Raw genomic sequence first — 23,335 nt, 5'->3', positions numbered from 1 at the left:
CCAATCCTTCTTACTCCTTTCCATGGCAAGCTCGTGTAGGGTTTCACTGTTGTCAGCAGCTACCTCCCATCCTCGCAGTGAAAGCTAATGCTCACGCACTCTGTCACAGTACGGCCAATCACCGGTTCGGTTCCCGCTCCTACTGGAATAGAATCCCTCTTTTGCGTCTGTCACTAACGCCCAGCAGGTTAGAGTTTGAAGCACGTCACAGTCATTCAGTCATTGAATCCTACTCAGAATACCACAGACAAGGTTAGACCTTCCGGATTCTCTTGAATGCCGCCATCAGTTCTTGCCTATACCACGAAGACTCTGATCTCACGGAATGGCTGGCTCGTTTGTCAGGCGAGCACTCGGTTGTCAGGCGATCAACCATGCATCGTGTTATCAGGAATCCAAGAGATATTCACTAAGCCTCAGATGCTTGTAGAACAAGAATGGTTGTCAGTCACCTTGTTCATGGGTGAGAAGGATGATGGGCGTCAATCATCACCTTCATCAAGTTGAAGAACAAGTGATATCTTGGACAAAGAACAAGCGGAATTGAATAGAAGAACAATAGTAATTGCATTAATACTCGAGGTACAGTAGAGCTCCACACCTTAATCTATGGTGTGTAGAAACTCCACCGTTGAAAAATACATAAGCATAAGGTCTAGGCATGGCCGAATGGCCAGCCTCCCAATGATCTAAGATAGCATAAAACGAAGATAGCTACCAAAGTCTCCCCTAATACAATAGTAAAAGGTCCTACTTATAGATAACTAGTAGCCTAAGGTGTACAAAGATGAGTAAATGACATAAAAATCCACTTCCGGGCCCACTTGGTGTGTGCTTGGGCTGAGCAATGAAGCATTTTCGTGTAGAGACTCTCCTTGGAGTTAAACGCCAGCTTTAGTGCCAGTTTGGGCGTTTAACTCCCAATTAGGTGCCAGTTCCGGCGTTTAACGCTGGAATTTCTTGAGGTGACTTTGAACGCCGGTTTGGGCCATCAAATCTTGGGCAAAGTATGGACTATTATATATTGCTGGAAAGCCCAGGATGTCTACTTTCCAACGCCGTTGAGAGCGCGCCAATTGGGCTTCTGTAGCTCCAGAAAATCCACTTCGAGTGCAGGGAGGTTAGAATCCAACAGCATCTGCAGTCCTTTTGAGTCTCTGGATCAGATTTTTGCTCAGATCCCTCAATTTCAGCCAGAAAATACCTGAAATCACAGAAAAACACACAAACTCATAGTAAAGTCCAGAAAAGTGAATTTTAATTAAAAACTAATAAAAATATACTAAAAACTAACTAAAAGATACTAAAAACATACTAAAAACAATACCAAAAAGCATACAAATTATCCGCTCATCAGACTTCCACTCTAAGCTTACTCAATTTTTGAGGTGGAAAGAACTTTGCCAAGAAGGCATTGACTAGCTTTTCCCAAGAGTTCAGGCTTTCTTTAGGTTGTGAGTTCAACCATATCCTAGCTCTGTCTCTTACAGCAAAAGGGAATAGCATAAGTCTGTAGACCTCAGGGTCAACCCCATTAGTCTTGATAGTGTCATAGATTTGCAAGAGTTCAGCTAAAAACTGATGAGGATCTTCCAATGGAAGTCCATGGAACTTGCAATTCTGTTGCATTAGAGAAACTAATTGAGGCTTAAGCTCAAAGTTGTTTGCTCCAATGGCAGGGATAGAGATGCTTCTCCCATAGAAGTCGGGAGTAGGTGCAGTAAAGTCACCCAGCACCTTCCTTGCATTGTTGGCATTGTTGTTGTTTTCGGCTGCCATGGGTTCTTCTTCTTTGAAGATTTCTGTTAGGTCCTCTACAGAGAGTTGTGCCTTAGCTTCTCTTAGCTTTCGCTTCAAGGTCCTTTCAGCTTCAGGATCAGCCTCAACAAGAATGCTTTTGTCTTTGCTCCTGCTCATATGAAAGATAAGAGAACAAGAAAATATGGAATCCTCTATGTCACAGTATAGAGATTCCTTGAGGTGTCAGAGGAAAAGAAAAATAGAAGGAAGAGGTAGAAAATTCGAACTTATCAATGAAAGATGGAGTTCGAAGTGTACATTGAGGAGTAGTGTTAGTCCATAAATAGAAGGATGTGAGAAGAGGGGAAGAAATTTTCGAAAATTAAGTAAAAGATTAAAAAAAACATTTTGAAAAATACTAATTGATTTTCGAAAACCAAGAGTGGAAAAGAAATCAAGTGATTTTTGAAAAAGATTTTGAAATTAGAAATCAAAAAGATATGATTGAAAACTATTTTGAAAAAGATGTGATTAAAAAGATATGATTGAAAAGTTATGGTTTTAAAAAGATGTGATTGAGAAGATATGATTTGAAAAACAATTTAAAAAGATTTGATTTTAAAAATTAATGACTTGGCTAACAAGAAAAGATATGATTCAAACATTAAACCTTTCTCAATAGAAAAGGCAACATACTTGAAATGTTGAATCAAATCATTAATTGATAGCAAGTATTTTTGAAAATGGAAAGAAATTGATTTTGAAAAAGATTTGATTTTGAAAATTTTGAAAACTTGAAAAAAAATTTGCATTAAAAACAAAATCTTCCCTCTTATGCCATCCTGGCGTTAAACGCCCAGAATGGTGCACATTCTGGCGTTTAACGCCCAAAGCACTACCCTTTTGGGTGTTAAACGCCCAGCCAGGCACCCTGGCTGGCGTTTAAACGCCAGTTTTCCTTTCTCACTGGGCGTTTTGAACGCCCAGCTTTTCTGTGTAATTCCTCTGCTGTATGTTCTGAATCTTCAATTCTCTGTATTATTGACTTGAAAAGACACAAATTAAAACTATTTTTGGATTTTTAATAATGAGGAATAATCAAAATGCAACTAAAATCAAATAACAATGCATGCAAGACACCAAACTTAGCAGTTTGTATACTACTGACACTAACAAAATGAGGATGCATATGACAAACAACAAAAATACTCAAGATAAGAGAATTTAAAGATCAGATCAAGGAAATCATCAAGAACATCTTGAAGATCACTTAAGACACATGAATGAATGCAAGAAGAACAGAAACATGCAATTGACACCAAACTTAACATGAGACACTAGACTCAACAAGAAACATACAATATTTTTGGTTTTTATGATTTTGTAATTTTTTTGGATTTTTCGAAAAGTAAGTGGAAAAGAAAATAAAGGTATCAAAATTCTTAATGAGAATTCCAGGAAACATGCAATGTTAGTCTAAAGCTTCAGTCTAAAGAAATTAGACATGGCTAGCCAAGCTTTAGCAGGACATTGCATTCAAGAGCTAAATTGATAAGAATCAATCAGCTTTGGTGATGATAAGAACATCACCTTGAAACACTAGAATTCATTCTTAAGAACTCTGAAAAATACCTAATCTAAGCAACAAGATGAACCGTCAGTTGTCCAAACTCAACAATCCCTGACAACGGCGCCAAAAACTTGGTGCACGAAATTGTGATCATCAATGGCGCCATCAACATGGTACGCTCAATTGCAATCTCAACTCTTTATCACAACTTCGCACAACTAACCAGCAAGTGCACTGGGTCGTCCAAGTAATAAACCTTACGCGAGTAAGGGTCGATCCCACGGAGATTGTTGGTATGAAGCAAGCTATGGTCATCTTGTAAATCTCAGTCAGGCAGATTCAAATGGTTATGAATGATATATGAATAAAGCATAAAGATAGAGATACTTATGTAATTCATTGATGAGAATTTCAGATAAGCGAATGGAGATGTTTTGTCCCTTCCGTCTCTCTATTTTCCTACTGTCTTCATCCAATCCTTCTTACTCCTTTCCATGGCAAGCTGTATGTTGGGCATCACCGTTGTCAGTGGCTACAGTCCCGTCCTCTCAGTGAAAATGTTCAACGCACCCTGTCACGGCACGGCTAATCATCTGTCGGTTCTCAATCAGGTTGGAATAGAATCCATTGATTCTTTTGCGTCTGTCACTAACGCCCAGGCTTCAGGAGTTTGAAGCTCGTCACAGTCATTCAATCATTGAATCCTACTCAGAATACCATAGACAAGGTTTAGACCTTCCGGATTCTCTTGAATGCCGCCATCAATTCTAGCTTATACCATGAAGATTCCGGTTAAGAAATCCAAGAGATAAACATTCAGTCCTTGTTTGCTTGTAGAACGAGAGTGGTTGTCAAGCACGCGTTCATAAGTGAGAATGATGATGAGTGTCACATAATCATCACATTCATCATGTTCTTGGGTACGAATGAATATCTTAGAATAAGAACAAGCTGAATTGAATAGAGGAATAAGAGTAATTGCATTAATACTCGAGGTACAGCAGAGCTCCACACCTTAATCTATAGTGTGTAGAAACTCCACCGTTGAAAATACATAAGAACAAGGTCTAGGCATGGCCGAATGGCCAGCCCCCATAATCTAAGAACTAGATGTCCAAAGATGATCTAGAGATCTAAAGTGATCAAAAGATGAAAATACAATAGTGAAATGTCCTATTTGTAGAGAACTAGTAGCCTAGGGTTTACATAGATGAGTAAATGACATAAAAATCCACTTCCGAGCCCACTTGGTGTGTGCTTGGGCTGAGCATTGAAGCTTTCATGTGTAGAGACTTTTCTTGGAGTTAAACGCCAGCTTTTGTGCCAGTTTAGGCGTTTAACTCCCATTCTTGTGCCAATTCCGGCGTTTAACGCTGGGCATTCTTGAGCTGATTTAGAACGCCGGTTTGGGCCATCAAATCTTGGGCAAAGTATAAACTATTATACATTGCTGAAAAGCCCAGGATGTCTACTTTCCAACGCCGTTGAGAGCGCGCCAATTGGGCTTCTGTAGCTCCAGAAAATCCACTTCGAGTGCAGGGAGGTTAGAATCTAACAACATCTGCAGTCCTTTTCAGTCTCTGAATCAGATTTTTGCTCAGGTCCCTCAATTTCAGCCAGAAAATATCTGAAATCACAGAAAAACACACAAACTCATAGTAAAGTCCAGAAAAGTGAATTTAACTGAAAACTTATAAAAATATACTAAAAACTAACTAAAACATACTAAAAATAATGCCAAAAGCGTATAAATTATCCGCTCATCAGGAAGCAACATTAAAATTTGCTGAAGGAACATCTTTAGAACCAACCTTACCAGCGGCAGAAGTTTACAAAACCCCGCAGAAAAAGACAAAAATCACGAACGAGCTGATTGAAAAGTGTTATCATTGGATGATAAATGTAAAACAGACAAAAGATGGTACCAATGAATATGAACCATTATTTGTCTTGAAACATGAGGGATTCTACGAGGGATTAAGAAAATATTTCATGTCTCTAAAGCCTGAAGAACAAGTGCATGCCGTGGTAAAATCTTTTGCCAATTGCATTAACATTAATGATTTTTTTTAAACACTCTTATATAGTATGTCTCATAAATTTTCATCCTGTAAGTGGTTAGTATACACAGCTTGATTCTCAACGAAATAAAAACTAAGCGGTATCAAGAACAAATAAACATTGTGCCGACAGATATTGTGGTAAGTAAATTTCTTATTCACTGCTTATTACTTTTCGGTTCAATGAGAATGTTAATATTGGTTCACCTGATTCTTATGCCTTTTTTTGAGTACTTTTGTATTAAGAAAACTTTTCTCTTGAAGATTGAATGTTTTTCACGTTTTATTCAGCATATGATTTTTGTTCGGTTTGGTGAAATATGATTTAACTGATGTTCTTTTTGCAGAATTTTATCGTGGGAACATATGGCAACAAGTACTATGATAAGACCACAAAAAAGTCGTCAGTTTTAATATTCAGCAGTATGACCACCACTGGCAGTTTATTGACAAAAGAAAACTTGCATCCCATCCATTTGTAAGTTGTAATATTTAAAATTCTTTGATAATTCTCTTGTTTGCTATTGTTTCCACTTAAATATTTTATAATTTTCCAAAACTTCAACTATTTGTCCCAATTTGCAATGGAGGGCATTGGTGGCTGTATGTGGATTGCTGATGTAAACAATAAGAAATTCTATGTCTTTAACCCTATTAACAAGGAGCCAAAAAATATACCTGATTCGAGAAAGGAAATAAACAAATTTGTTGTAAGTTATTTTCTTGTAAATTATTGAAATTATTCTGTACATGAGAGGAGTTTGGTTCACTGTTGTTAGTTTTGTTTATTTACTTTTTTTGTCTCTTTTAGAGTTTAATAATTTCCCAGATGAGGGTGTACGCTGGGACAGAACCCTTAGTAAAGGATGCACTGGGAGAGGAAGCAGAGTATATCCTATTGAATGGTCAACGTACAAGGTAAGAATATTTCTCTTCTATAGTGCTATTTTTAATGTGTTTTATTTTATATACTAATGATCGTATTATACTCAATTCTTGCTTAGCTATGATTGTGGAATATTCGTAATGAAATGGCTGGAAACAATAGATCCACAAAAAATAAATAGCGGCAAGAGATATAAATATAAAGCTTGGACACAAGTAAGTACTTTCTAAATTAATAAACTTCTTTTTTTCTTATTTCATTCAGTTAAATTGATATTGTAACTAGAGCTTTGAAGTTGGTTGTTACTCTGCTCAATAGTTGTTTTCCATGCAGAAAATACTATTCTTATTGATTGAAAATTGATCATTTATTCACCACATATAAAAGTTTTGGTTCGGTAGCTCATATAATTTTGATTCACCAAGTGAATATTTTTCGGTTCGGTGGCTCTTATAATTTTGATTCACCAAGTGAATGTTTTTCGGTTCGTTGGCCTCCTATTAATTTGTTTAGGTTTAGGGTTATTGTGATTTCATTTTTACAGTATAACTAGGTCTTTGAATTAAATTTGTTGTTATTTAATGCGGTTTTCATTTACTTGATATTTAATGTGCTCAGAATGTAGGGTTATTGTGATTGCATTTTTACAGTATGATTAGGGCTTTGAATAATATAGTTCTTATTTCATTTTGGGTTCATTTCTTATGTAACTAATTCATTTCAATTGAAATGCAGAAAGAAATTAATGACTCCAGATACCAATATGGTCCACTTTTCTGTTACATGAAATGAACAAAATGAGAGACCAAGTAATTTCGGAATCTGAAGCAATAAGACTCACCAAGCCATCTGCTTTCCTCTCCAGCCCTTATTGTAAATACACATCTGGGAATTTATATAGCAAATAGAATATACTAATTGTAATTAACAATATTTTGTTTAACTTGTTTAAAGAGAAAAAATGCATACTTTAAATGTATATATGTAAATGTATGTATCAAACAATGCAAACAATGCTTCTTTCAAATGTATATATGTCAATGTTAATGTATATATCTATTCTTAATATCAATGTATGTATCAAATGTTAATATTTATATATCTGTTGAAACTATGTGGCTGCTGTTTTATTCCAGATTCTCAGTGATTGCAATCACTGTATTTACGAATACATTTATAATCCAAAAGAACACAGTGAACCAAAATTAATACACTGGGCGAACCGAAAATATAGAAACACACAGAACCGCTAAACCCTGAACCCTAAACCCTAAACCCTACAACCTAAACTCTAAAACACTGAACAATTAACCCTGAACCCATAAACCATAAATCCCTAAACCCTAAACCCTAAACCCTGAACTCGAACCCTGAACTCTGAACCTAAACCCTGAACACTGAACTCTGAACCCTAAATGCTAAATCCTAAACCCTAAACACTAAACCCTTAGAACCCTGAACCCTAAACCCTAGACCCCTAAACCCTGAACCCTTAATCATAAACCCTAAACCCTTAGCAATGAAACAGGTGAACCGAAATTAATATACGGGGCGAACCAAAATTTTCAAACACATTGAACCTCTAAACCCTGAATCCTAAACCCGAAACTCTACACACTAAATCCCTAAACCCTAAAACCTAAAACCTAAACCCTAAACTATAAACCCTGAACCCTAAACCTTGAACCCAAACCCTGAACTCTGAACTTGAACCCTGAACACTAAACTATGAACCCTAAATGCTAAACCCTAAACCCTAAACGCTAAACCCTTGGAACCATAAAACCTTAATCCTGAACCCTAAACCCTCAAACATGAAAGCGGTGAACCGAAATTAATAGACGGGGCAAACGGAAATGTCGAAACACACTGAACCCCTAAACAATGAACCCTGAACCCATAAACCCTAAATCCCAAATTAACCCACGCCCAAATAAATTTACCCGCATCTAACGTCACTAAAATAAACGTGACTTCTACGCGCTTCATTATAAAAAAAAACAAAATTCTTCTTCAAAACGCACAAAATATATCTTTCTCTTCAAATCTCTCTCAAAATCACTCAAATTTCAGTCACGTTCTCTGTGAAAACCACTACTGTAGAAGAATAGCGAGAAGATTTGGCAACAAACAACCATAAAAGAACGAAAATAGCAACAGAGACTACCAAAGGTATGAGAAAACTACTGTTCACTTGAAATCTTGCAATGTTGCGTTTCTTCTAGTTGCATTTTAGGTTTCCTGGATTGATTTGCTTCGTTTAGAAAGTCGAACTATGAGTGAATGTATTTTTACAGTATAACTAGGGCTTGGAATAAAATTTGTTGTTCTTTTTATTCAGTTCAGTGGATAGTGTAACTAGGGCTTTGAAATTGGTTGTTACTCTGTTCAGTACTTCTTTTGCATCGAGAAATACTATCATTTAGTAACAGTGTTCAAGAATACGAGTCAAGAAAAGAAAGCTATAGTTGAAGAAATGGGATTCGGTGTCCTGGCACATGTCCCAGAAATGAAGGTATCTCACACCCTCTTAAGAGAATTGATTGATTGCTATGATGAGTATTATGGTTGCCTGAAAACTCTCCATGGAAAAATATACATAACACCTGCCAAGGTAGCAGCTGCGCTGGGGATAAGCCACGGCGGTAATACACTTTCCACTTCTTGCTTATTTTTGGTTCATTGCTCACTTAAATTTTGGTTCATTGCTCCCTTTAAATTTGGTTCATTGCTACCTTTAATTTCAGTTCATTGGTATGTAAAAAATTAAACTGAACCTTTTTGGCTCATTTGTTGCTATTAAAATATTGTAGGGGATCGTTTTCCTAAAAAGGTTGACTATCACAAACGGAATGAGGAAGACAAGGCAATATTTGACAGTCTCAAATGTGTTATGTTGGCGACTTTGATAAAGTCTATCCTAAATATGAGTGTTGAAGGGGAGGAGAATGATGCGTGAGCATCTTTCCTACCTTTTCCTAGTGAATTTGCATGGATTTTGTTGAGTTTAATCAAGAATTAATTATATTTTAGCCACTATGGATGCTATTTTGAGTTTTGTGCAATACTGTTTATTTTAGGTAGCATTCAGCTGGATTTGATGGAGTTTCTGCAGCACAAGAATCAAAGGAGATGGCTACGAGGAGCGACCCACACGCGTGCCTGACACGTGCGCGTGATTTGGAGGTATCCATGGCGACGCGTGCGCGTGACTGACACGTACGCGTGAATTGAAGATTTTCTCAGCGACGTGTGCGCGTGACCGACGCGTCCGCGTGACTCGTAGAAAAGACCATCGACGCGTACGCGTGACTGACGTGTACGCGTGACATGCGCCATGTGCAGAAAACGCAAAAAAACGCTGGGGGCAATTTCTGGTCTGTTTTGACCCAATTTCCAGCCCAGAAAACACATATTAGAAGCTGCAGAATGGACAAATCAAGTGGTCCCCACCCATCAGCTGAAGACTTGTTAATTAATTCGAATTTAAATTCAAAATATTATTTTTAGGAAAAGATATTATTTTTAATTTTAGATAATTAGATTTTAAATTTATTAGGATTAGTTATAAATAGGATTTTAGATGCCATTAGATGGGAACACAGTACATTTTACCAGAACCCTTATTTTTCTTCTCTGGACCATGAGCAACTAATCCTTCATTGTTAAGGTTAGGAGCTCTGTCTATTTGTATGGATTGATTCGTTTGATCTTTCTAATTTAATCCATGTTTAGATTTATATTTCAATAATTGTTTTCGCTCTTTATTTTATGAATATGAGTGGAACAGAAGTATGACCCATGTTCTAATTGAGTCTTGTAAAACTTGGAAAATCTCTTTACTTGAACAACAGCTTGAAAACATATTATACTGAATTTCTAATTGTTTGTATTTAACGGGATGCGTGACATATAAACCCCTTATTTTTGGATAATTAGGATTCTTTTGGCATATAAACTAGAAATTGATCATCACCCTCTAATTGGAATTAATTGACCAAGGAATTGGCAGTTAATGAATTTTAGAGGAGACTAGGAAGGTCTAAGGAATTAGGGTCTAGTCACATATAGTTTTCCATGAATTAAATCTTACATGATTAAAATAGTTAGTAAGAAAAATCAATCCGGAAAAATAGATAACTCTGAAGCCTTAACTGTTTTCTCAATATTTTATTCCCAACTTATTTATCTGCCTGTCTTTAATATTCCAAATTTGTTGTTTAATGCTCTTTGAACTCCCAACACTATTTTCTATTTGTCTAACTAATCCTATCAAACACTATTGTTGCTTAATCTATCAATCCTCGTGGGATTGACCCTTACTCACGTAAAGTATTACTTGGTACGATCCGGTGCACTATCCGGTTAGTTTGTGGGTTATAAAAAATTGCAACAGAGAACCGGCAAAAATTCTGCAGGACTTTTGTCGTCTTTATACAGAAGTGCTTCTTACTGCGGACGACGGTAATCATGGCCTCCGCGATCCATAAGCCGCCTATCTTTTGTGCGGACAACATCCAACAGTGGGATTAGGCATGTCATGTGCTCAGCTTCTTGAGAAAGGGAATCGAAAACAAGAGAAAGGGAAAGAAACAGTCCTTTGAGGGCTGTGTTTTTGTTTTGATGCTGATTTACTTCCATGAAACCAAGTTCCATCACTTGGATGGACTTGATGCTCCCCCGGCACCGTGGGTGGCCTATTGGACAAAAGATGATACTAGACCGTATTTCTAAGGAAGCAACAGACACAATGGTAATGTGTTGATTTGAAGCATTGTGCATGCAGAAATATTTTTCTTGATAATTGAATGTTTATCACGTATTATTCATCACATGAATTGAATTCGGTTGAGTATTTGTGGTCATTTTGATTCATCTGATTATTTTTGTATTTCATTGTTTCAAATACTCTGCTAACTAAATAATTTTGTATTTTAGGGACTTCTATATAGAAAGCAAATAAAGGGGAAAGAGAAAAGAAAAAGAGAGAAAGAAGAAAAGAAAGTTGTTGTTGTGGATTCTTCTTCGGAAGAAGAATCTTTTTTGGAATCCAAATCAGAATCAGAATTTGACAATATAACGCTGGCAGAGAGAACAAAACAAAAGAGGCTCATGAAAAAAGAAAAAATTGTTCCAACAAATTCAAAAACATCAAGTGAATCTCAAAACCAGTGCAGTTCAAATGGTTCTAATTAACAATATTTTGTTCAACTTGTTTTAAAAAGTAGACACTTCTTCTTTTGAATGTATATATGTCAACATTAATGTAAATGTTAATATTAATGTATGGATCTAATGTTAATGTATTTACTGATTCAAGATGGATTACTCATTGTCTTGTTATATACCTGTTGGAACTGCTTGGCTGCTGTTTTGTTGCAAGTTCACAGTGAAAGAAATCAGGGTGCTTACTAATACATTATGAACTCCAAAAGAACACAGTGAACCAAAATTACTACACTAGGCAAACCAAAAGATAGAAACACATTGGATCCCTAAACACTGATCCCTAAACCCTAAACCTAAACACTAAAACCAGAACCCTGAACACTAAACCCTGAACTCATAAACCCTAAATCCCTAAAATCCTAAAACCTAAATCCTAAACCCTAAACCCTAAACCCCAAAAATACAATGAACCAAAATTAATGCAACAGGTGAACCGAAAAAGTGCATATCTCAACATAACATAGATCTAATTTTAAAAGAATGCTACTATCAAAACTCTGAACTCTGAACCATGAACCAAAAAACAAATTCTTATTATTCAACTTACAAATTAATGCACTATACAAATCGAAAAACTGCATATATCAATATAGAATTTCACAAAAGTGTGACTATTCATTAAAGACTATCAACATTTAGAAATTAAACCTGCTATAACCATGGTGAACCGAAATTTGCTCATGGGTGAACAAAAATTTACATTAATAAAATTAAAACTTGTAAAATCTTGTCTTGGATAATTCATATCTGGTGTATTGTAAAGAGTGGAGCTTGACTGAATCTTGTCTTTTTTACCAGGTTTGATCCAAGTCTGTTCTTGGGCCGACCTCTTGTTTTGATACGTGGTGGGCTTTGAAGATCATTCACATTGCTTAATGTCGTTTCTTCGTGGGTTAACAAACTTTTTCCTTTCTTTCTCTCTTGATATTCTTCCATCTCTGCCATGACCTTGTCAAATGCTCGGTGCAAAATTCCAGTCAACTCTTCATACTCGGATGCAAATTCACATATATTGTGTGACCGAAACACTAATTCATCAAATCTCTTACTTCTTGGCTCTAGTACAAGTTCATCTTGGCTGCTCTTGATGTGTCTATGCCTCCTCTTTCTGTTCTTACTCCAGCGTTCCAATATGTATTTCGGTGCCACGTTATCCACTCGCTCAAAGCTTAGAACGCTTAGGGAATGGCGGCATAATATGCCCCTAGACTCAAAAAGCAAGCAATGACACTTTACATCTTGTAATACTGTGTCATAGGTGACGACAAACTTGTTGAATGTGGAGTTGAAAACCTGCTCTATGACTTCATATGTTGTGAAACCTAGAGTGAAATGCATTGATCTTGTGATACAATTCACTTTACCTCTAAATTGAGCTTGCACTTCCCTGAACTTCTCATGGGTATATACACGCTGAAACTGTGCCTCTATTACTGATTTTGTTGTGCATGGTATCACGATGTGAAAATCTGCAGCATCGAATTCTCTCTCTGCTTGCTAGGCAATTGTCGTATTGCTTCATGAATTGTCTCAAGGAGCTATTTCGTGTGATAAACTTGTTGAAAAATGGATGCATGCTCTCGCTCCTTTGCGTACTTCTCATTCCGGTCCAAAAGTGGTGATCCAAGTAAACCGAAATCCATATATGTCGATCCTCGTACAGCTCTGCAAACCAAACCGAAACTATAAGGTATGGTGAACCGAAAAATAATGCATGCTTTTGGGAAAAAAAGATAAGAGCATAAAAATAACTCGAATTGAAATCTCAATTACCTGAAAGCCACTTGTTGCCTCCGAGACCATACTTTGTGAGGAAATCGTTTCAGTTTCTGTCAAATTTGTCTTTTGTGTGCGAGTTCCAAACAACATGGCTCATCTCTTGTTCAATATCAATGTGTCCCTTGTAGCTATTTAGTTTGCTTGGGATCTTCTTCATGATGTGCCAGATACACCAGCGGTGAATTGTTGTTGGCATGCATAGCTCAATTGCCCTTTGAATTGACGCGCATTGATCGGTAAGAATACCTTTTGGTGCCTTCCCTCCCATGCAACGTAGCCAACACTCAAATAGCTATTTGAATGATTGGATGTCCTCATTTTTCATCAGTGCGCATCCAAGAAGTGTCGACTGGCCATGGTGATTCATGCCAATAAAAGAACCTAAAACCAAAGTGTACCTGCATAAATAACAAGCACACGGTGGTGAACCGAAATATATACACTCACTGAACATCAAATATATTTTTGAATGAACCGAATACCTGTTTGTGTTATAGGTGGTGTCAAATGAAACCACGTCTCCGAAATAATCAAATGCAGCCTTGTTTCTTGCATCAGCCCAGAATGCATGTTTAATGCAGTAATCACCTTCAAGGTTGAGCTCAAAGAAGAAAGGTTCTTCTCTTTTATTCTAACTAGGTACTTCCCAAATTCTTTGGCATCGTCTTCTTCGAAAATATTTCGTACTTCCCTTGTGATGTAATTCCTTACGTCTTTTTCTATAAAAGCTAGTTCACGGTGGCTGCCAGCTGCTGCAACAAATGATTGGTAAGTTTTGCTCGGTCTGATTCCGGCTTTCTCGTGGGTTTCAATGGTGTGACGCACGAACATGCTAAGCTCCCTGTGTTGTTTGAGCATTTCAGCCTGGTCTGGACAACAAGGATGTGAGTGATTCAAAACAACTTTGAAAATTGTCTAAAGACCAACATCCTTCATTATGTGTACATAAATTCTGGCCGGACAATTTAACCCAGCTGAAGGGTTTGTCTTCAAAGTTGGAGATATCTTTGATTTCCACCTCCCCTCTCTAGAGCATACAATTAGTTGATTCTTAATCTTGTCTCCGTCCTGAGTCGTGTTTCTGATTTTGGTGAAAAAACCAGCAAGTTTGGAATAATATTTGTAGAACTTTCTAGTTTCTTCTAGGGTCTTGAAAATAATTCTCACCTTTAGGACAAATTTTTCATCTACAACACAGCTGGTCTGCATGGTGAACCGAAGTCTTAATTATGGTGAAGAAATCTTAATTACGATGAAACTATTATATACTGCTTAGGAATGAAAACAAAACATATTTTGTTCTTATTATATTAAATTGTTATAAAAATGATTTTATTGTCATATATATTTTGCGTTTACTATTAACAAATTTTTTAGAACCATAATCTCTAACTATATAGATCCACTATTGGACAAAATTAAACAAATTTATATCGACATATTTATTATATCTATGTACGTAGGTCTTTGAGAAGAAATTGTTCAAAATGCAATTAAAGGATAAGTGTGGTGAAAAATTCAGCTCTTTTTTAGCCGACAAAGTGGCGGCAGTTGCAGGTGATGTTTCTCTTCACAATTTCGGAATCAAAGACCAAATCCTCATTGAAGAGATGTTGGATGCGATTGATATTATAGTGCACACTGCCGGAACTACTACACTTGATGAAAGGTGAAAAATGATGTACAATAAGATTTCATTAATGTAAGCAATAATAATAATAAGTAATGACACTTAGTTCAATAAAAATACTAAAAATATTTTTTATAAAAATATTAAGATATTTATTTAAAAATTTATTTTTTCATTTAGTTACATTTTAAATAAAAATAATATTTTTATAATATATCAAAATCAAAATCTATAAACTATCTAATAACTGAAAAAAGCATCTTTACATAAAGATAATTATACAATTTTCATTCGAGTATCCATTATAATTAATAAGCCGCTATATAGCTTTATTTATTTGGTTATTGTTATCTTGTTTATTTTTTACAGATTTGATGTTGCAATGGATATAAATACAATGGGAGCTTATAACGCTATAAACTTTGCTAAAATGTGTCATAGAATAGAAGTTTTTCTTCACGTATCAACCGGTATGTAATATCTCAATTTTATAAATATGTGAAGCCTCTACTAGATAGTTGAAAATCCTACCAGACATAAATGTTATTTTCAACAAAAAAGCATTAAAACTTGGGGAGAAAAAAAATTAAAAATTCCCTAAATTTAATTTCATGATCTAATTTTAACTAATACTATTCTAATGATACGGAATTTTTTAAAAAGGCAATAAAAACTAATTTTGCACGAAATCTTAATTTTACAATTATTTTCATTAAAGACTTTAAAACTTTTGATACAAAAATCAAATAACGATTTTTATTTAAAAGAAAAATGTGGCCTAACAAAAAATTATGGTTATATGCTTAAAATAGTAAAAAGTATAACCACGGTACCATAAATATCATAATCATAATTTTTTTTTGTTGACTACAATCATAATTATCATAAAAGCTTTAAATATTTACGATATGTTTGATTTACATGCAATATTCTCTCCCTTCACGTAATGCTTAGCCACCTAGGCCCTAGCTATCTAGTAAGCTAAGCTCGCTATTCATCAAATTTTAACCTTAAAAAGAAAAAATTTTTGATAAATTTATATTTTGGATTCAGCTTATGTTTGTGGAGGAGCAAAAGGATTAATATCTGAGGAACCATTTCGCCTGGGCCAAACACTTAAAAGCTCATCAGAATTGGACATCAACTTAGAAAAGCAGTTGATTGAGGAAAAACTTAGTGAACTCCAAGCACAAAATGCTAATGAAGAAACAATCACCTCAATAATGAAAGAATTTGGAGCAATAAGGTAAATCATAATTATATATACAAATCCTGAAAATTTGAGTTCTGCATGCAACGATTATATTGATGATCCATGCATACTATATTCTTTTAAGGTTATGTTTGTTTCTGTAAAAACAGAATAAAATAATACACTGAAAATAAGATATAAAGAACAGAGACACAAAATTTAGTATTTTTATATTCTGTTTAATGATAAATACTATGATATTGTGTTTCTATCTCAGTATCATGTTACTGTAAATAAATATAGCCTTATAGTCCCTTAATTTTCTGGTTATGTTTATGAAAATTCTAGGGCAAATATGTATGGATGGCAAAACACGCATACATTTACAAAAGCCATGGGAGAAATGCTTGTGATGAACATGAAGGGAAATATACCATTGATCATCTCACGTCCTACTGCTGTCATCGGCACTCATTCAGAACCTTTCCCGGGTTGGATTGAAGGTGTTAGGTAAATAATCACTCAATTTAATTATCACATATGTGCGTGTGTGTAATATATAATTATTTGAGTAATTAAATGATATAATTTTTTGTGACTACAGAACTATAGACTTTGTGTTCGTTGAGTATTTCAAAGGAGCAATAACTAGTTTTGTTGGTGATCCAAATAAAACTATGGACATGGTGAGTCTCACAGTATTCTTCAGATAATTTTTACTTTGAATTTTTTATTTTCGCACTCTTAATGTTACATTTTGCTTCTCTTACTTGATAATTAATTTTTTAAAATAAGATATCAAATGAATGAAGTGTGGATGGTGCAGGTACCAGCAGACATGGTGATAAACTCAATGATCATAGCGCTGTTGGTTCATTCTAAGTGTAATCTTTCCAACAATTTCATCTGCTACCATATTGGTACTTCCCTAAGAAATCCAATTAAATTTTCGGATATTCAAGAAATAACGTATCTTTATGTTACAAGCAATCCCTGGCTAAGAAATTATAAAAAGTCAGGGGCTTTGTTTGAAAAAATGGTATTCAACCCAAGAATTACTGAAGATCATGAATTTCACCAAACCAAGGTATTGGTTCAAATAAGTTACTATGGTTTATATTTCCAAAATGTTTATCCATATTGAATCATAATCTTCTATTCTTTATTGATAATACTTAATTATTGTCCCCCTTTACGGTATCAAGGATTCAAGGTTGAAGAGGACAATGAATCTTTATAGGCCTTATGGTCTCTTCGAGGGCATGTACGTACCCTATGCTATATATTCAATAAGATGGAAACTCAAGTGCAATCAATTTTACGTAAAGTTTATAATGGAGAGTCGTGAGATGAAAATTTAGTCAAATCAATCAAATTATTTATCAGTTCTCAGCTATCAACTTCACATGAAGTTGACTGTACCTGAGCTTTTATTATATGCATGTTGGAAATACTGTATATATGGAATTCGATCATTACATTGCTTTGTATATAATTTATTAACAGTTTTGATGATGAGAACACAGAGAAGTTGCGAATAGCAATAAAAGGAGTTGGCAATATGGATAAGGAATATAACTTTGATCCTAAGAGCATTGATTGGAAGGACTACTTGATGAATGTTCATTTCCCAGGTCTAATTAAGTATACTATGCAACCAAAGATGTAACCTTACAACAACACTCGTCCCTTTTGTTAGGATTTGGTGATTGCAGGAATTGCATTTGAAATTTCGAATCGCCTTAGTGTTATTTCAGATTGCTGGTTACACCTCTTTAATTTTGTATTGCCTAAGTGTACTAGCTGATATATATAAACCAAAGCAAATAAATTCTGTTGAGAACAGAACCAAAGCAGAATATCTCCCTAACTAACTTTCCCTCTTTCAATCTAATTTTCCTAACTTGGTGCTATCTCTATCAAAATCCATTGCTAAATATAGAAAGAACAGTAGATGGTGTCATCACAGTTCAAATCATGACAAACACAAGATACAAATGATTATATCCGAATTTTCAATTTCACAGAAATTGATAAATGAGAGTGTTATCTCCAAACACAACATATTTGGCTTTGATTTTGTTAATAATTATGTCAAACAATGGAAAAAATTTTGGTTAAATAATTATGTTGAAATTTGTTGAATGAATTAGAATGAGTAGTTGAAGATATATTTTGTTAGATGGGTAGGTGAAATGTGAGGTGCTTGGCTTCCCCAAAAAATAGAAGGCATATATATTGGCACCGTGCAATAAAAGAAGTAAAGCAAAACAAACCTTATATGGGCATGGATGTAATCATATTGTCTATAGTCTAACACTTTATTTTGGTTCATTATTTTCGTTACATTTCTCATAGTTCCTTTGCATTGAAATTTCTCCTTCTCATCACAAGAAGAACTACTTAATTATCTCAAATGGAGTTGAAAAGTGTATTGCATTTCCTTGAGGACAAGACCATTCTGGTCACTGGTGCCACTGGCTTCCTTGCGAAAGGTAGTCATATATTATATGTTGTAAAACAATGCAAGTTGTTTTGGAGTCTAATTACTAATACGTTTAATTTTATATGCTTTTAATTAATTATTAATTGTTATGGATTATTGCAGTTTTTGTAGAGAAGATACTAAGGTGCCAACCAAATATAAAAAAACTTTACCTTCTTTTAAGAGCTACCGATACTGAATCTGTCTCTCATCGTTTGCACCATGAGGTGACAAAATATTTTGGTGCAATATATATGATAATGTAAATAATAAACAATGTCCCTTATTATTCTAATTGACCAAATTTTTTATAATGTATAATTTATAATAATAAAAATTTTAAATAATATCACAGATATTAAAACTTGAATATTTAATTTAGCATATAAATGTATAAAAATTTTATTATACTATACAAGAGGTATCACACACTATTTTTTTGAGAAAGCATTACCATTGACATGTATGTAGGTCTTTGGGAAGAAATTGTTCAAAATACAAAGAGATAAGTGGGGTGAAAAATTTAGCTCCTTTTTATCCGAGAAAGTGGTGACAGTTGCAGGTGATGTGTCTCTTCACAATTTTGGAATCAAAGACCAAATCCTCATTGAAGAGATGTTGGAAGAGATTGATATTATAGTGCACAGTGCCGCAACTACAAGACTTGATGAAAGGTGAAAAAAACAACGTACAATGAGATTTCATTTAATGTAAACAATAAGCCGGTGTGTTTTGGAAATATTTAGTAATAAAAATTAAGGAGCCAAAAACTATCAAAATTTTCTTTATTTAATATTTATTAATTATTTAAATAACATAAATTTTGACTGTTTTTTTCATCTATTATTACCATTGTGTTAATTTATTTATTTAGTTATTTAAAAATGTTTAATAACAAAAAAATATTAAAAAAAAAGTAAAGTATCGTTTTTGTCCTCGACGTTTGGGGTAAGTCCCAAAGTTGTCCCTAAGTTTCAATCGTCATATTTAAATTCATAACGTTTCAAAATTGATTCAATGTTGTCCTGCCGTTAGGGATCCGTTAATAGAATTGACGGCGCGACAAAATTGAGACGATTTTGAAACGTTAGGGACTTAAATAGGACGAAAACATTGGGAATAAAAATGATACATAGAAATAAATCTTAATTTTATCCTTCAATAATATCATTTTTTTACTATACATAGTATTCAATTATTTTTTAATCACATCTAAATAAATTACACTTAATCATATTACTTTCATTTTAAATAAATTAATTTTTTTTATAATTTAACTCTTAAAGATTTTTAGTTATCATGAAATGTTTGTAGAATGACTAGTATATAAACTGGCAGAAAAGAAAAAAATAATATATATATATAATAAAATATAAATTATGCCTTTTATTTTTAATGTATCAAAATTCTTTAAAATTATAAAAAAAATAAATTTATTTAAAATAAAAGTAATGTAATTAAGTGTAATTTATTTAGATGTAATTAAAAAATAATTGAATACTATGTGCAGTATAAATTATACCTTTTGTCTCTAATGTATCAAAATTCTTTAAAATTATAAAAAAATTAATTTATTTAAAATGAAAGTAATGTGATTAAGTGTAATTTATTTAGATGTGATTAAAAAATAATTGAATACTATGTATAGTAAAAAATTGATATTATTGAAAGATAAAATTAAATTAAAATTTATTTTTATGTATCGTTTTTGTCCATAACGTTTTCGTCCATAACGTTTTCGTCCTATTTAAATTCATAACGTTTCAAAATCGTCTCAATTTTGTCCTACTGTCAATTCTGTTAACGGATCTCTAATGGCAGGACAACATTGAGTCAATTTTGAAACGTTAGGGACTTAAATAGACGATTGAAACGTTAGGGATAACTTTGGGACTTACCCCAAACATTGAGGACAAAAACGATATTTTACTCAACAAAAAATAGTCAAAATTTATTTTATTTAATATTTATTAATTATTACAACAATGAATGAATATTAAATAAGATAAATTTTAAAAAAAAATTTCCTCTCTAACATTACCATTATTATTATCTTGTTTATTTTGTGTAGATTTGATGTTGCAATGGATACAAACACAATGGGAGCTTATAATGCGATAAACTTTGCTAAAATGTGTCATAAAATAGAAATTTTTCTTCACGTATCTACCGGTATGTAATATCTCAATTTTATGAATACGTATAATAACACATACATATATAATCTCTTACTAGCTAGTTGAAAATCGTACAACACATGCAAAACTGAAATGTTATGTGATAAATTTGTATTTTGGATTCAGCTTATGTTTGTGGAGAAGCAAAAGGACAAATACCTGAGAAACCATTCCGTATGGGCCAAACGCTAAAAAGCTCTTCAGAATTAGACATCAACTTAGAAAAGCAGTTGATTAAGAAAAAACTGAGTGAACTCCAATCACAAAATGCCAATCAAGAAACAATCACCTCAGTAATGAAAGAATTTGGAACAATAAGGTAAATTGTACATATAGAGTCTATACATTAAATTTTTCTTATGAAACTTATCTGACATAAATAAGGCAGTTACTCCCATGAAGATGTCAAAAACATCTTCTCATGATGATCTTTGTTTAAAAAGTGTAACTTATTTATTTTACAACACTTTAAATAAAGATAACAGTTTTACTTTAAATAAAATCAAACCTTACAATCTATCATCCAATAGTCAAAATGATATATCTTCACATGATGACAATCATTAAATCTTCATTGGAGTAGCCACCTATAAATAATCCTAAAAACTTAATTTCAGCGTGCAATGATTGTAGTGATGATCCATGGTGTTTTTAATTACTTTATATAGCCCTCTAATTTTCTGGTTACGTTTATAAAAATTCTAGGGCCAATTTGCATGGGTGGCCAAATACGTATGTATTTACAAAAGCAATGGGTGAAATGGTTGTGACAAACATGAAGGGAAATATACCGCTGATCATCACACGTCCTACTGTTATAATCGGCACCTTTTCGGAACCTTTTCCGGGTTGGATTGAAGATGTTAGGTAAATAGCCACTGAATTTAATTAACATACATCTAGACATTTTTTTAAATGGAACTATATATATTCCGATCCATCCTATGAATAGATGATTATTTCAGTAGCTAAATGATATAATTTTGTGATTATTATATTGCAGAACTATAGACTATGTGTTTGTTGAGTATTTCAAAGGAGCAATAACCAGTTTTGTTGGTAATCCAAAGATAACTGCAGACCTGGTGAGTCTCACTCTTTAAATAATAGATCGTTTTTATTTTGAATTTTTTGTATCCGTTTGGTTAAAATATCACACAAAACTAAACGGATATGAAGTTGTGAAGCTAGTTTTTAACTTTTCATAATTATTTATTGTCTTTGGAGGAGATTATTAGTTTGATGTTTGAAGCGGATAAGTTTTTGAAACTCTTAGGTAGCGTTTGTTTTGAGATACTAGAATGGAGATTAGGAGATAGACTGAAATTTTTTTGACGGAGACTAAAACTTTAGTGATATTTTATATTTAAACTACCCTCATTTCAATTAATTCCAACTCTACCCTTTGTGCAAATTAAATTAGAATTTCATTCTTATTTCAGTTTCTGTCTCTCATTTTATACCAAACACAATACTAAAACTTCTCTTAATCCCTATTTCTCAGTTTCAATCTCTCTTTCAAATGTTACCTTAAGTATTATATTGTTTCATTTTTCTTCTGTCACTTTTAATTATATATACCATAAAATATCAAATCATGGAATTGAAATGATGATGCAGATACCAGTAGACATGGTGACAAACTCAATGATCATAGCGATGTTGGTTCATTCTAAGAATAATACTTCAAACAATTTGATCTACCATATTGGCACTTCGTTAAGAAATCCAATTAAACTTTCAGAAATTCAAGACATAATGCATCTTTATATTACAAAAAATCCATGGCTAAAAAATTATGGAAAGTCCGGGACTTTGTATGAAAAATTTACATTCAACCCCAATTATACGGATGATCTTGAATTTCCCCAATACAAGGTATGGGCTCCAAAATTAAGTTAGCAGTTTGTATTTACTTTGAATTTTTATTTTATGTTATAACTAATAATTTATTCTAATTTTCCCTTGATTGTTACGGTGTTAAGGGATCAAGGTTGAAGAGGATAATGAACATGTATCGTCCTTATCTTCACTTTGAGGGCATGTAGGTATCCCAATACGATATCTAACTAATAACTAATTATGTTATTGATGTATATATAAAAATGCAATAGTTTTTATTTATTTGTCAACAGCTTTGATGATATGAACACGGAGAAGCTACGAATGGCAATAAAAGGAGTTGGTAGTGTTGAGAGGAAATTTAACTTGGATCCCAAAAGTATTGATTGGAAGGAATATTTGGTGAATGTTCATTTTCCAGGTCTACTTAAGTACTCTATGCAACCTAAGATGTAACCTTACAACAACACTTGTCTTGTCTCTCTTGGAAATTGGGGTCCCAAAATAGTTTCATGATATTTTCAGTTTCGATTATGTCGTTTTAGATTGCCAGCTAAGCTTCTTATTATATGTTTCATCTGTGTGTTTGCGTAATGCAAATAAAATAGAAATAATCTTGGGTTTCTGGTTACATATTACATAAACAGTCTTTTATTATTATACTATTTAAAAAAAAAACTAAAATAAATACATATAGATAGATTTTATGTTTTTTAAATTTAAAATACAAATTTAAAAAATAGTT

The 23,335-nt window shown here is 33.6% G+C and overlaps 2 protein-coding genes across 2 annotated transcripts; both read left to right on the top strand.

Annotated features, from left to right (window-relative positions):
- The first annotated feature begins 14,751 nt into the window (after nt 1-14,751).
- On the top strand, nt 14,752-17,755 carry LOC130945769 (probable fatty acyl-CoA reductase 4). Its single transcript, XM_057874473.1, has 8 exons — nt 14,752-14,933; nt 15,264-15,364; nt 15,948-16,140; nt 16,435-16,596; nt 16,691-16,772; nt 16,913-17,173; nt 17,292-17,350; nt 17,593-17,755. The coding sequence occupies exons 1-8, from the start codon at nt 14,752-14,754 to the stop codon at nt 17,753-17,755; spliced, it is 1,203 nt and encodes a 400-aa protein (XP_057730456.1).
- Nucleotides 17,756-18,502: 747 nt separating this feature from the next.
- Nucleotides 18,503-22,796, top strand: LOC130946959 (probable fatty acyl-CoA reductase 4). The gene is made up of 9 exons (XM_057875868.1): nt 18,503-18,581; nt 18,695-18,798; nt 19,043-19,245; nt 20,643-20,743; nt 20,875-21,067; nt 21,454-21,615; nt 21,752-21,833; nt 22,369-22,626; nt 22,734-22,796. The coding sequence occupies exons 1-9, from the start codon at nt 18,503-18,505 to the stop codon at nt 22,794-22,796; spliced, it is 1,245 nt and encodes a 414-aa protein (XP_057731851.1).
- Nucleotides 22,797-23,335: the final 539 nt, after the last annotated feature.

Source organism: Arachis stenosperma, chromosome 8, assembly GCF_014773155.1.
Source record: "Arachis stenosperma cultivar V10309 chromosome 8, arast.V10309.gnm1.PFL2, whole genome shotgun sequence".
Lineage (NCBI taxonomy): Eukaryota > Viridiplantae > Streptophyta > Magnoliopsida > Fabales > Fabaceae > Arachis > Arachis stenosperma.
This window is presented reverse-complemented; position numbering and strand designations above follow the sequence as displayed.

Excerpts from the sequence above, each read along its gene's own strand:
- LOC130945769 (XM_057874473.1), top strand. The coding sequence starts at position 14,752 with ATGCAATTAAAGGATAAGTGTGGTGAAAAATTCAGCTCTTTTTTAGCC. Across the intron at positions 15,365-15,947 it reads TTTTCTTCACGTATCAACCG|CTTATGTTTGTGGAGGAGCA; the intron begins GTATGTAATATC and ends TTTTGGATTCAG. Across the intron at positions 17,351-17,592 it reads TATGGTCTCTTCGAGGGCAT|TTTTGATGATGAGAACACAG; the intron begins GTACGTACCCTA and ends ATTTATTAACAG.
- LOC130946959 (XM_057875868.1), top strand. The coding sequence starts at position 18,503 with ATGGAGTTGAAAAGTGTATTGCATTTCCTTGAGGACAAGACCATTCTG. Across the intron at positions 18,799-19,042 it reads CTCATCGTTTGCACCATGAG|GTCTTTGGGAAGAAATTGTT; the intron begins GTGACAAAATAT and ends ACATGTATGTAG. Across the intron at positions 22,627-22,733 it reads TTGAATTTCCCCAATACAAG|GGATCAAGGTTGAAGAGGAT; the intron begins GTATGGGCTCCA and ends TACGGTGTTAAG.